The 13377-nt window shown below is 36.2% G+C and overlaps 1 protein-coding gene across 2 annotated transcripts; it reads left to right on the top strand.

Moving 5' to 3' along the window:
* LOC115979899 lies at nt 1-11915 on the top strand. 2 transcript variants are annotated; one of them, XM_031101984.1, is made up of 13 exons: nt 1-834; nt 2654-2726; nt 2835-2950; nt 3029-3388; nt 3491-4977; nt 5547-5908; nt 6588-8494; nt 8644-8801; nt 9394-9554; nt 10317-10477; nt 10985-11213; nt 11461-11759; nt 11829-11915. In XM_031101984.1, the coding sequence occupies exons 1-11, from the start codon at nt 739-741 to the stop codon at nt 11180-11182; spliced, it is 5079 nt and encodes a 1692-aa protein (XP_030957844.1). In that variant the 5' UTR covers nt 1-738; the 3' UTR covers nt 11183-11213; nt 11461-11759; nt 11829-11915. The 2 variants fall into 2 exon arrangements, with proteins under 2 accessions (XP_030957844.1, XP_030957842.1); XM_031101982.1 differs by having other exon boundaries at nt 10985-11347.
* The last annotated feature ends 1462 nt before the right edge of the window (nt 11916-13377 follow it).

Here is a 13377-nt window from a genome sequence, read left to right as displayed (position 1 = left end):
GAATGAACAAAAAGCAAGAAAACACTGAAAACACTTTCTCTGTTTCCCAAAAGCAAAAACACAACCTCAAAAAAAAAAAAATAAATAAATAAATCCCTCCGAGTCAGTTCCAACTTTATAAGCACCGCATTATAGAGAACCTTTTTTTTCACTGATGTATTAAATGCTTGGCCGTGTACAGAGATTGCGTATTAAAGTGCTTTTACGAAACGTGTTTTGGGATTTTTGTGTATATTTGGAAAAGTATCTGAAAGGTGGGTTTTGATTGGACAAGTTGAATAAGGTCCAAGAATGGTGATTCTAAGGGATTTGCTTCATGGGTTTTTCTGGGTTTTGGATTTCCGGAGTGGGGTTTTCTGATATTTTGTGGTTTTGATCAAATATCAATTCAGTGCCTCTGATAGTTTGGAGGAAGTTTTGGATGATCAAGAACTGAATTTGGTGATTTTCAGGGATTTTGGGATGTGGGTTTTTTATATTTTTTGGTCTTGATCAACTATTATTTCAGGGCATATGATATTTTTTGGAGGTTTTTTTTTTTTTTTGGATGATCAAGAACTGAATTTGGTGATTTTAAGGGGTTTTTATTATTGGGTTTTACCGGGTTTTGGATTTTCTGAAGTGGGCTTTTGATATTTTGTGGCCTTGATCATAATTCAGTCGAGGGCAAGTGAGATATTGGGTTATTGTAGTTCAATTTAGGTTAGTGTTCAGGGTTTTCCATTGGTGGTAGTGAAGATGGGGAAGACTGAGCTTGAAGAGGGAGCGGCTTGTTGTTCTTCTTACATAGGCAATGATCAAAACATCGATATTGATGTTGCTTTCTCTTACATTGTAAGGGTTCTTTTATTGATGTTTTATGTTGATCCTTTTATGGTGTGATCAATGCAAATTTGGTTGCTTTTTGAGAATTTGTGTCTGGATGTTGTTATCATGGGCTGCACTCGAAAGCTTGAGCTAAAGTCGAAAACAAAGAATGAAAATAAAAATAAAATAGAGCTGGAGTGTGAACTAGTGATTGATGGTTGGGTGGTTTTAAGAATTCTGATGGATCACTAAATGCCACATGCAATAGAATTTTTATTTCCTTTTATTTGTTTGCTGAGATAACTAAGGAAAATGTTTGGTTTTCATTGTTCATGTACTGGTTTTTCATTATTCAGCAGACTTATGTCAACAAATTGTTGGGTTGGGAGGATTTTTCTTTCGTGGATAATAGATGATTATGAGACTAGGCTAAATCAAGGAATTGTTTCAAGGATTATTACTGTTGATGTGTAGTTTATAAATCAAAAATATTTCTAGGTTTTATTTAGTTATTTTCTCTTTTCCTCCATCTTCTCTGCTGGCAAAAGCATTTATAAATTAGTTGTGTAATAGAATACAACTAACTCATGGGAATAGAACACGTTTTCTTTTATTTCTGTTTGAGTCTAGAGACAATGTTGGTCATGTGATTTTAGAGTTCATACCAATGCTGGTCTTCATTAGATGCCTCAAGTGATTTACAAAATATTTTTGGCTTGATTAATAGTTCAATTGATGTGATTTTGCTGGACTTTAAGATAATGGGATACTACATCCCATCTATATTGGATATTGTTTCTGCGGGGACTTCTTACTTGCTTTGATAGTCAAAGGCCGATGATCATCTCAAACTTGAATGAGGTTGCTTCTGTTAATATCTATCAAAAAGTTAACTAAGGCCATGTCCAAACCATTTGGATTTATACCTCCAAATATAAAATATCAAAAGATATGTTTGCTGTCACAAATTATCATGTTGAGGATGAAATAGCCATAATTTCCTAATTGTCACACACTGACTAGATTCCAGAAGAAGGAAAGAGATATTTACTTTGAACAGTCTTTAAATGGTAGCAGTGCCACAAGCCTAGATCCCCAACAGAGATATTTGATATGGGTTTGGTGGTGAGAGCCTAGGTTACCAAACCTAAAACTTGTGGCATAGAATATAGATCACTATGTCTCAAGTTAGGCTGTGGTTGTATTGGCTGCATGAGGAATGTAGGTGTTTTGGGTGTGAATTAAATCATAAAGAGACACAATGAAAACAGGAAGAGCTTCCACATGCATAGGGAACATCATTTGTTGGTTTAACTGTTTCCTCTATATCTGGTAGTCAACTTCAATTAAATTTCCATCTGAACTTATTCACTCATCAAATATGCTGCTAGAACATAAGTTCCATAGATTGCATTCAGTTGCTCCTTTCTTTGATTTTGATTGTCAACCTGATGGTTCTTTTGTACTTTCTGAACATATTCCATATTGAAGTGCCAATATATGATATAAAAAAGTTCTTAAATAATAGAAACCACATCGTGGTTCTTTACATTTTAACTTGTAAGTGTAACAACATAATACTAGCTCCTGACCATTTATGATGCACCTTATGTCAAAACTTTCATTCAAAAGTGATTAATTTGAAGCATAAATAATTTCAGTTCCAATTATAGCGTCTAATGTACAATCTCATTGGTTTATGTACTGGACTTGCTTTTCTATAACTTTAAGGCTTCACCACATTTTATGCTATGGTGGTTCTTGTAATTGGCCTCTTTCTTGATGTGACATTTTTTATGCAATGTATTTCAAGTAATATTAAGGTTTGGTTCTGATTTTTTTGTAGGATAAGAGGATTCAAGATGTTTTGGGACATCATCAGAAAGAGTTTGAGGGTGGACTTTCTGCAGAAAACTTGGGTAAGTGATGAATTAAGGAAATGTTCATCTGTTAAGATACAATGTTATGATTAAATTTAGTATCTCCACTGTTCAAAATGATGATAATGGGAGACAACTGATTGACAGGGGCAAGATTTGGTGGATATGGTTCATTTTTACCTACGTATCAGCGGTCTCCTTCTACTTGCTCAAAGATTTCACAAAAAGCTCAAAACAACCATTCTCATGATCTGCCCTTAGAGGTATATTGTTGGTTTCTTCCTTTATATTTTTCTTCCTATTCTAGACACTTGAGTTCTTTGCTTAATATGATCATGCAGGGTGCCCCACAGAATTCAACAGTTATCATGAGACCTGAACTTGCTTCAACTGATCGTGCACTACCTGAACTAAGGAATTCTTCTGTGGATAGTTTGCCCAAAGTTTGTAATTCAAGGAATTATATTTCAAATCACAAACCTCTCAAACTGTCAATCAATCAGTCTGATAAAAAAACACTGAAGTTCCGGATCAAAGTGGGGTCAGACAACATTTTAACTGAAAAGAGTGCTGCAATCTACAGCAATCTTGGTCTTGACATGTCTCCATCCTCATCATCAAATGGCAGCCATACAGAGTGGGAAGGGAACTCTTCAGATTCTCATAGTAAACAGAGTGAATCTCCCTCCTGCATTATTAAGGTGAACCTTTTTTCACCATTTTGTTATCTCTTCATGTGTTTCTTCAGGCAGATGTTCATATAATTCAATTATGTTTTTTGCCATGCCAATGTGATGAAGCAGATCATGACTTCTTTTCCTATTCCAAATGGTGTGCTATTGTCGCCTCTTCATGATAATTTGGTTCGCCCATTGGAAGAAAAAAATCTCTTAGATGGAAGTAGATCTCCAGCTTTTAAAGAGATGGATGCTGTCTTTGAAAATGAGGTTGCTTTAAAAATGCATTGTAAAAAGGTGGTCGGAGAGAAGAAAAAGAAGTTTGGGGATAAAAATGAGAGGTTTGTAGAATCAAAGAATGGGAATTTTGAGGATCCTGTTAATCCTGTTAATGCTGGATTGCAGAATGAAGGAAAAATTAAGATCTCAGTGAGTAAGGAGATTGCATCTGCACCTAAATCTAGTAAACATAGTAATAGTGGTGGCATGGGAAATGGTATTGCTATGGCTGCATCTGAACTCAATATGGGTAAGGCAAAGGAAAAAAAATTCTCCTCATACTTAGTAAAAGAGGAAACTTTGGGGTCAATAGCTTGCAGGAGTGGTGATGAGCAGAATGCAAAGAATGGTTTGGCAGAAATGATCCAGAAAGATAAAAATGTAGTCTATGATATAAGAAAAGATGGCAGAACCAAAGATGATAGAAGTTGTAATTTGTTTGAACAGAATTGTGACATGCCAAAGGGGAGCAAAGTTTGCGATTGGGGAACAGCAGCTCCCATAAAACAGAATTGTGAGAGCAAAGCCACCCACCAACAGGATGGAGTGAATATATCTCACAGGAAGGAATCAGCTGGGGGACAAAAGAAGTCTAAGGAAATCCAAAATCATGATAGCTCAGCTACCAGGAAGGCAAAAGTGAACTTGAAGGTTAGTTGTTCTTCTGCGTCAAAAGATAATGTCGCTTACAAAAGTGGCTTTCCATCCAAAAGTAAAGGAGATGGAAAATTACACAAGGATTTAGAGAAGGCAAAAGATAGCCATAGTGATAGAATGTCTAACAAAAAACTAGTTAAGAAAGAATGTGTAAGTGATACATCAAGGAATCCTCTCAAAGATCAGGGAAGGGACTCTAAACTTGAGGTTTTTGAGAAAAAATTCCTTGCATCCAGCAGCAAATCAAGGGATGGTTCAGGTACCGATCAGGCAAAGGACTCTAAGCTTGAAGTGTCTGGGAAAAAATCAGTCAAAGAACTATCCGGGAAAGGATACCATGCAATCAGCAACAAATCTAAGGAGACCTTAGGTAAAGATCTTGTGAAGGACCATAAGCTTGATGTTTCTGAGAAAGAATCCTATGCATTCAGTCATAAACTAAAGGAGAGATCAGGTAATAAACAGAATGATTTCCCATCATCTTCTGAAGCACATCTGAAAGGACACATGAAAGATGCAACTAAGATACCTGATCCTCGTCCTTCTGAGGTTGCTCCAGTAGTCATAGAGGAAAATTGGGTGTGTTGTGACAAGTGTGAGAAATGGCGGCTTCTACCATATGGTACAAATCCTGACCACCTGCCAAAGAAGTGGCTGTGCAGCATGCTTACTTGGCTGTAAGTTCTCTTCTTGGTTTTATGAAGTTTGATGTAAAAGATAAACTGCATAAATTTTGAATGATGATTATGGATAAATTGTGATTATGAACAAACTGAGAATTATGCTGTGGCGATTTGTGATCTCATGAAAAGTGCATGAGTTCTTGGTCAGAGAGGTCTTATAACATGGAAAATGACCAAGCTTTGGCTGCAATATCTGAAATGCTTCTTTTTTCTTTCCCTGTTGTTTTTATTCACTTGGAAATTAATTATTTAGCTTGCAAGGTTGGTTCACAACTCACGTCATAAGTGTTGAAGTCTACAATTAAGTCGACATTGGGTCTTGTTAATATGTTTACTAACGTTACCTTTTTTGTAGCAAGCAGATGGTAGTAGTCTAGTAGTAGAGTACCCATCTAGATGTTTCGATAGAGATTTTTTTTATTTTTACTAACGTTACCTTTTTTGTAGCAAGCAGATAGTAGTAGTCTAGTAGTAGAGTAGCCATCTAGATGTTTGGATAGAGATTTTTTTGTAATCCTCTCTCATGCTCTCTTCCTGATGATTGAGTGATAAAACTGTTTCAGGCCTGGAATGAATCGGTGTAGTTTCAGTGAGGAGGAGACAACAAATGCTCTGAATGCATTATACCAAGTTCCCATTTCTCAGATACAAAATAATCAGCAGACTTATCCTGTTGGAACTGCACCTGGTGGAACTTTGCTTGAGGCCCCGCATCTTAACCAAAACTGCCAAGATCTTGTTTTCAATGCAGTGACCAGTGGTGGAAAGAACAAACTAGGAGCAAAAACAGTATCAAATGAAGCTCCTCATATTGGTTCCAAGGATGTGTTGAACTTCAAAAAGAACCAACAGGTCCCTGTTAAAAGCAAAGGTTTACAGAATCTCAGCCAATGTTCCCTGGAATCGAAATCAGAGGAAAGACCTAGTAAGAACTACTAACTGCTGGCATACTGTAAATAACTTGTAAGATCTAGTATTTACGGTTGCCTTTCCTGAACTCCATATGTAAGCATCAATACATATAGTGAATTGACTTGATGGAACTTATAAAATTTTATTTTAGGATAGTGAATTCTCAGAATCTCGTAGATAAGCATGTTTTGATGACTTTAATGTTTTTAGTTAATTTTATTTGATGAATGATTCCCAATGTTTATGCCTTTAATATGACTTATTAAAAAAAAGATTAAATGCAGATAACCACCCTAAACTATGGGATACTTGCAATGTGCACAATAAACTCTAAAAAGATTGCAGTTAAAGTTAACAGGTAGATCCTTTCCATTGCGCCGATTAGCACCTTCTCATCCAAATCAATTTTAAATTTAACAGTCACATGACATGCACATGACCATTAAGTGGCAAAAGATGCAAATGCCCTTTTAGTCAACAAGTGGTAAAAAGAAGAAGTAAATAGCCCCAAACATACTTCTCTTCCCTCTCTCAGTCTCCTCACCCATCTCTTCTCACTCCTTACTAAACGCAGCCATGTTTGTATTGGCAGTGTTTATGGTCATGACTGCTCAGAGATTCTTTCTGGAGCTGTGGTGTCCTAAATGTTTCTTGAAGTCCACTATTTTGCTGATGTCTGTTTCTGTTTACAGGTAATGCCAAGCCACTGAAAACAAATATCAGGAGGGAGTATGGTCAAGGTGGTTGTAGACCCTCTAAGAAAGCAAAGACAGAAAGCACACATTATACCAATCAAGATCAGAATCCTGGTGGGTTGTCAAAGAAGGAAGTTGAAACTGATATTCAGAAATATAATGAAAGATGTTCCAGTGATATAAAGGGTGTTCCTCAGGATGGTTCATTTCCTTCTGTTAAACAATCTAAGAAACAGGGTCACAGGACTTTTGTGGAAGATAATGATAAGAGTTCTTTTGCTACAAAGAAGAGAAAGTTGAATGAGCGGCAGGGTATTCAAATTCATATGAATGACCTTCCTAGTAATAGACAGGATTTTAAGGATGAACAGATTTCTATGGAGGAGACTAGTGGGAGACAATGTGGAAAAGAAAAGAAAGCCAGAGCATTGAAGCTTCAAGGAAATGAAACCAATACTAGGAAGGCCAGTAGTGAACCAGAAAAACAAGGTACAGTGACCAGGATCCTTTTTTCAAGTAGCAAAAATAATCCTTTAGACAGAACCGGTTCATATGAAGGCAGAAAAAGTTCGAAGAAGGACCAGCATTTTGGGCAGTATGATGGATACAATTTATCTCAGTGGACTGTTGATGGTAACAATTCTTTTAGAAGGGACTTTGGAGCTAGACATCCTTGTATTGCTGCCACCTCTAGTTCATCCATGATTTCAGGCACAGGTAAAATTAAAGTGAATTTCAATGAATTTAAAGGTTCGCCTGCAGAATCAGTTTGTTCTTCTCCTTTGAGAATTTCCAACCCAGAAAATCATACAAGGAGCCTTTCAGGGAAGGATGTCAGTGCAGATGTAGGTTTGGCTCTCATTAATAGCCCAGGAACATACTTAGTGGGTGAAGATGATGGCAGAAGCCAGCATTATGAGTCCATAAGGAAGGAAAAAGCCTTCACTGTGATTCAAGATGGGTCTTCTGTGTCCCCCTCATTTGATTATCAAGGCAGGTTTACTGAGCACAAAATACATGGGAAAGCTATATCATCGACTGTCCACACTTCGAACATAAGAAACTCCCACCTGTTGAATGTTTGTACTGAAAATGACAAACATACCAATGAACCAAGCAAGAACCACCATTTCCATGATATGGCAAGAGTTAACAGCCATTGCTCTCCAAAGAAATGTCTGCCTGAGAAATCTACAAACGTTTGCTCTTCACAGGCCAAAGAAAGGCACTCAACTCCAATATCTGATTTGGATAAAAGCAATATTAGGATTTCTGAGTCGTTTAACGAGCAGGAAGAATCGGATAATGTGCACTATGAGGTGGAGAATGGATCTCAGGATATTGCACCATACAAGAAAGACATAAAGGTTAGAAAAATTAAAATTCAGGGAAATAAGTCTACTAAAATTGAGAAAAATCATGCTGGAAAGAAAATTTCTGCTGGCAAATGTTTGAGTGACCGTAGTAAAAGAGAGAGCCAAACTCTGTGTGATAGAGTTGAGGACCCACATTCGAAAATTATTACTGTTTTTCCTAAGGGTGGAGAATCTACTGCCAGCAGGCAGAATCTGTTGCAGAATCATAATGATGAGAAATATTTAAAATGGCTCCCTTCAGAAAGAAACTTTCAAGAAGAAGAAGCTACAGAGAACAGTGATGACTTTGATGTATTGCCGTTTGATGATTTTAATGGAGGCGATTCAGTGAAGGCTTCACAACAACTTGGGAAGGATGATTGCCAAAATAAACTTCATCATGTTAGTTCAAGACACCCCACATGCAATAGGGATGGGAATAGGGATATAGTTGCACCAAGTCATAGAAGAAAGGATGCCTCTACTCGTGCAGCAAATAAGACTTTAAAAGAAGCAGAAGATCTTAAGCATTCGGCAGATCAGCTTAAGGTCTGTCCATATTTTGCAACTTTGATTTTTTGTTGTTTATTTAAATGTTCATATGGTTATATCTTTAAATGTTAACATTACCCCAACTTGGACATATGGGGAAAAAAACATTACCCTAACTTTTTGTATGTTTTTTATTTGCTTTCTAGATTTCTGGTTCAGAACTTGAAAGTATAGAGGCACGCTTCCGGGCAGCTCTGAAGTTTCTCCATGGGGCATCACTGTTAGATCCTTGTAATAGCAAGAGTGCCAAATATGGGGAAATGACATCAACTGCAGCATATAGTTCTACCGCAAAGCTATTTGAGTAAGTGTTGATTGCAATCCATGCAAAGACTCTTCATTTCTCTCTTGCTGAAGGGGAAAAAAGTATTTGAAAGGGAGGACTGAAAGTTTAGAATATCGAGACAAAGAAGACAAAAATGAAAATAGCAGGGCCATAGAATAGATTGTGGGATAAGCAGCATTTCTCCTTGTAGGCTTTTGCAGTATTTTGATTATAGAAATTAAAGAAGTTATTTTAAGGTGCTAGCATTAGTATTATTTCAGAAGGCAGCATAATATACTTGGGAAACTGGGAATGAGTCTGCATTAACGTAATGATAATATTATGAAATCCTGATATGTCTAAAAACAATCAAAACAAATATCCTAAGGCTCTAACAATCTCAAACGTGTGACTCCTCGAGAGTGCTTATGAAATATTTTACGAAGAGTTACCCAGGGTTTGGTTTAATGCATTTAAGGTAGATATGGTTCTTCTCAACTTAATTGAGTTGCATCACCCTTAAGATTTTATTTTATTTTTAATTATCTAAGCTATGATGTATGCCACAATTGGGTGTATACAGAACATTCAAAGCTACATGTTGATGTTTTTGAACTGCTTAAATTTACAGATATTGTGCCCGTGAATATGAGAGATGCAAAGACATGGCTTCTGCTACCTTGGCATACAAATGCTTGGAAGTGACGTTCATGCGAATGATCTATGTTAATCATTTCATTGCAAGCAGTGACCAAAATGAGTTGCAAAAGACACTACAAATGGTTTCTCCAGGTAAAAATAAGGATGCTGTGGTTGGAAGGTAATTATGATTTTTTCTAGGTTAACAAAAATTTGTAAAAGAAGGAAGGTAGAAATGCCAGTGACAAAACTTTTTTAATTTATATGGAACTAGTACTTATCCAACTCACCCTTAACTCGGCTATATAGTTTGATTAGTGATGGAGCATAAGGTGATGATCTAAAAGAAGTATCAGAATGCACAATATAAGTCCTCAAAAGGCCAGGCCTCGCTGGGCCAGGGCCTTGTTTCTTCTAAGTGTGGTTTTCGGTTGGCTTCATAGGCCCAAGCTTGACTCAATTCAGCACTGTAAATGCTAATGAATGGTACTCTGCCCAGTCTATGGACAACCTATTGGCCTAAAATGGTTTTCCTTTCTCCTGGCCTGAAATTTTAGTGGAAAAGCTGGAGCTACCCTTGAAGTTGATCCATTTGTTGAGCAAAATTAAGTGCTTTTTCTTCTTTTGAAATTGTTACTAAATGCATGCTTATAAAAAAAAATTAAAAATAAAGGTTTAAAGAAAAAGGGGTAGTAAAGGCTAAAAATTCTAAGGAGTAGCACAATCAGCTGGGGACTACGCCTCATGTCACTAGTTCGAATCTCCCCTTCCCCCTCTGCTTAGGACCAAAAGTTTCTTATAAAAAGGGAGGAAAGGGGGGGGGTTGTTAGTAAATTTTTATATATCTTGCTATCCTTCAAACTAATTTTCCTTATGATATTTTATTAACATTGTCAATTTTTATATTGTTTTCAGTTCAGTCTCCATCATCCTCTGCCTCTGATGTTGATAACTTATATAATCAAGCAATGATGGACAAGATGGAAATAGCCAAGGATGGTAGTTCATTGCAGGTTACTGGTAATCATGTCATTGCTGCCAGAAACCATCCCAAGCTTGTGCGGCTGCTCGACTTTGTATGTATAGTCATATTAGTTTTGCTTGTTTCCTTATCATCATGAAATTCTATTTAAGGAAAAAACTTGTGCTGGATGGAAAAAAATAAATATCTTCAAAAATAGCTGTTGCACTTGCTAGTTATGGATGGTAAGGCTTAAAAGGATCCTTGGGTGCCCAACCAAGGACCTTTAGATCAAATGACATTAGCACCCTCATTGTATAAATGGAAGGACCAGATTTCGAACTCCCTGGTCCTTGGGAGTTGCATGGGAGTTTATCCTAACCAGCGGGTCTGGGATTATTAAAACTTTAAAAAAAGAATCTTGTGATGCCTAGAGGACTTAGATTAGGAAAAGGTTAGAAGGAAAGTTTTGGTCTTGGCCTTATGATATATCTGGCAAGTTCCTAGCATCGTACCTTGCATGCTAGTAATTCTTTTTACACAAACCTCGGGGCACATCACATTGCCTTTGACTATATATGTTAAAAATAATTTGATGGTCTTTGTGTGGAACTGCTTGCAGGCACAAGATGTAAACTTTGCAATGGAGGCCTCAAGGAAATCCCAGATTTCCTTTGCAGCTGCTAATGTAGTACTTGCAAAGACAAGGAACGGGGAGGTCATCTCTTCCATTAAAAGGACCCTTGATTTCAGCTTCCATGATGTAGAGGAACTTTTACGGCTAGTACACCTTGCAATGGAGGCTCTTAGTAGCAGTTGAAGTCCTGGATGCTGTAGGGTTCTCATGAATGGTGAGAGTGTATTCTCTCTCTCTCTCTCTCTCTCTCCAACTTATAAACATGTATCAGCATCCATGCTTGAGGAATAGTTTCATGAAAACAGAGAAACTGCAATGAAGTCCAATCTAATTTCTGGACCTGAGCAGGTAATGACAGAGAGATGTTGCTATTGGTTATGATTTTCTAAGGTTATACACTGCATATATACAAATTAAATTTAATGTGCAAGTCTTATGGATTCTAATTTGTGGGCTCTCAGGTCTGACATGAATAATGCAATAAGGCCTTGATTGTGGTCCAGACTTGTACTAGAACTTTCAGAGGTTATACACCGTGCAGCCTTTGCAGCTATCGAAAATAAGGATCAATAATGGAATTGGAAATTTTGAAATGATGCAGAGGTTTACAAGCAGAGTCTGATTGCTTCTGGTTTTGAGGTTCCACAAGTTATGCACACATCTTTCAGAATTTTCAAGCTCAGCTTTACCAATTCTTTTCCCTAATCCCTTTGGAGGTTGGACACAATAATTTTGAGCATGAAGGGGACAGTGACCTTAGGTATGTGATCTTACTATACTCTTTCTCTCTCTTTTTTAAAACTATTCTGATGCATGTTATTCTTTGCAGGTTGCGGCACGTTCAATTTTCTTACTGTGCAGTTGTGATCAAGATCATAGTTTTTGATAAAGGAAACGAACAAGTGTAAAGAAGTTAGTTAGATAGGAAAAACAAATAATTATCACACATACAAAGTTAACACATTAGGATACGATAGAAGAAACAAATGAACATTTATATATGAATATATCTATACAAAATACTTAACACTGTAACATTGACCACAGTGTTCCCAAATTGAAGATGGCAACAGATGGAGTTTTTAGCTTTTCCATGAAAAGTTGCAAAGTATGTTTCTTCTTTCCCTCTTAAACTTGTATTTAAGCAAGACGTGCAATATATATATGCTCTTTCAAAATTTGCAAAAGATACCACCCTGCAATTGTGTGTAGTGTCTCCAACCCACTGGCATGTGGGCCTCACTGAAAGTTAACTAGACTGAGTTTTCAATGTTAATTTCACTGTCTCAGTTCAAAATAAATAAACTTACATAACCAATAGTATAGAATGGGGGAAAAATTCCATGTAATCAAATTTGATTAGTTTGTTGATATCTATAGACCTAAAGTTTTAGAATTAAGGCTTGATTATTGTTGCGCCCAAAATTTTAGAACCAATTGATTATATTTTTTGATAAGAGAACTAATTGATTATTGCTGTGCTTGTATTAACCAATGATACCAAAAAATTTAGACAAAATTGACAAATCCAGAGCTGGAAAAATGTGGTATACGTGTCTTGTTAATAGGATTAAAATATTATTTAATATTTTTCTCAAAAAAATAAACATCATTTAAATATAAAATTTTGCTAGATTCGTTTACAAGAAAAAATATTTCTCAACCTTATTAGGTTGGAAAAACAAATTAAATATATGTGTACTACAATACTGAATCAAAATCATGAATGCTATACTATTATTTTTAAATTTTTTTTTTTTTTTTAAAAAAAAAATCATGTATGCTATACAAAAGCCACCATAGTTTTCACTAATGATTGTGGAATAGACATTACTTGACTTGGGAAAAGGGTCTTTTTTTAGTGTCTAATCATAAGATTGGAATCTCGTATTTAATGGTTTCAATCAGAGTCTCTTCATGTCCTCTAACCACCCGACCAAATTGCTTGAAAACCCTTCCAAGACAGTGTGACATTTCACACCAAATACTAAAACTTTATCACTTCATAGCTTGACTTCTAATATCAAAGATGGCCATGTCCTTGTAATCGTACAATAAAAACTTGTGTAAGAGCACCTCAGGCCTTGCAATGTGAAAATTTTAATAATTTCTTTGAAAAAAAAAAATGAATAGAAAAGGATTGAGATTACTTTAGTGAGAAGTCTAAGCGTGTTGAATTAGAGATAATAGAGATTCAAATGTCAAATATCAAATGTCATTCTTTGAATATTAGCAGTCACAATTCAAATAAGTTGAAAACAGTATCCTATATTGATGGGCACACTTCAAGTTGGTCCAATCAACCTTTTGGCTTTGTCAAAGTGTAGGACAAGCAAATGAATGGTGTATTTTCTATTGCACAGTTGATCGATGTATTG

The sequence above is a fragment of the Quercus lobata genome, chromosome 3 (genome assembly GCF_001633185.2).
Source record: "Quercus lobata isolate SW786 chromosome 3, ValleyOak3.0 Primary Assembly, whole genome shotgun sequence".
Classification (NCBI taxonomy): domain Eukaryota; kingdom Viridiplantae; phylum Streptophyta; class Magnoliopsida; order Fagales; family Fagaceae; genus Quercus; species Quercus lobata.
This window is presented reverse-complemented; position numbering and strand designations above follow the sequence as displayed.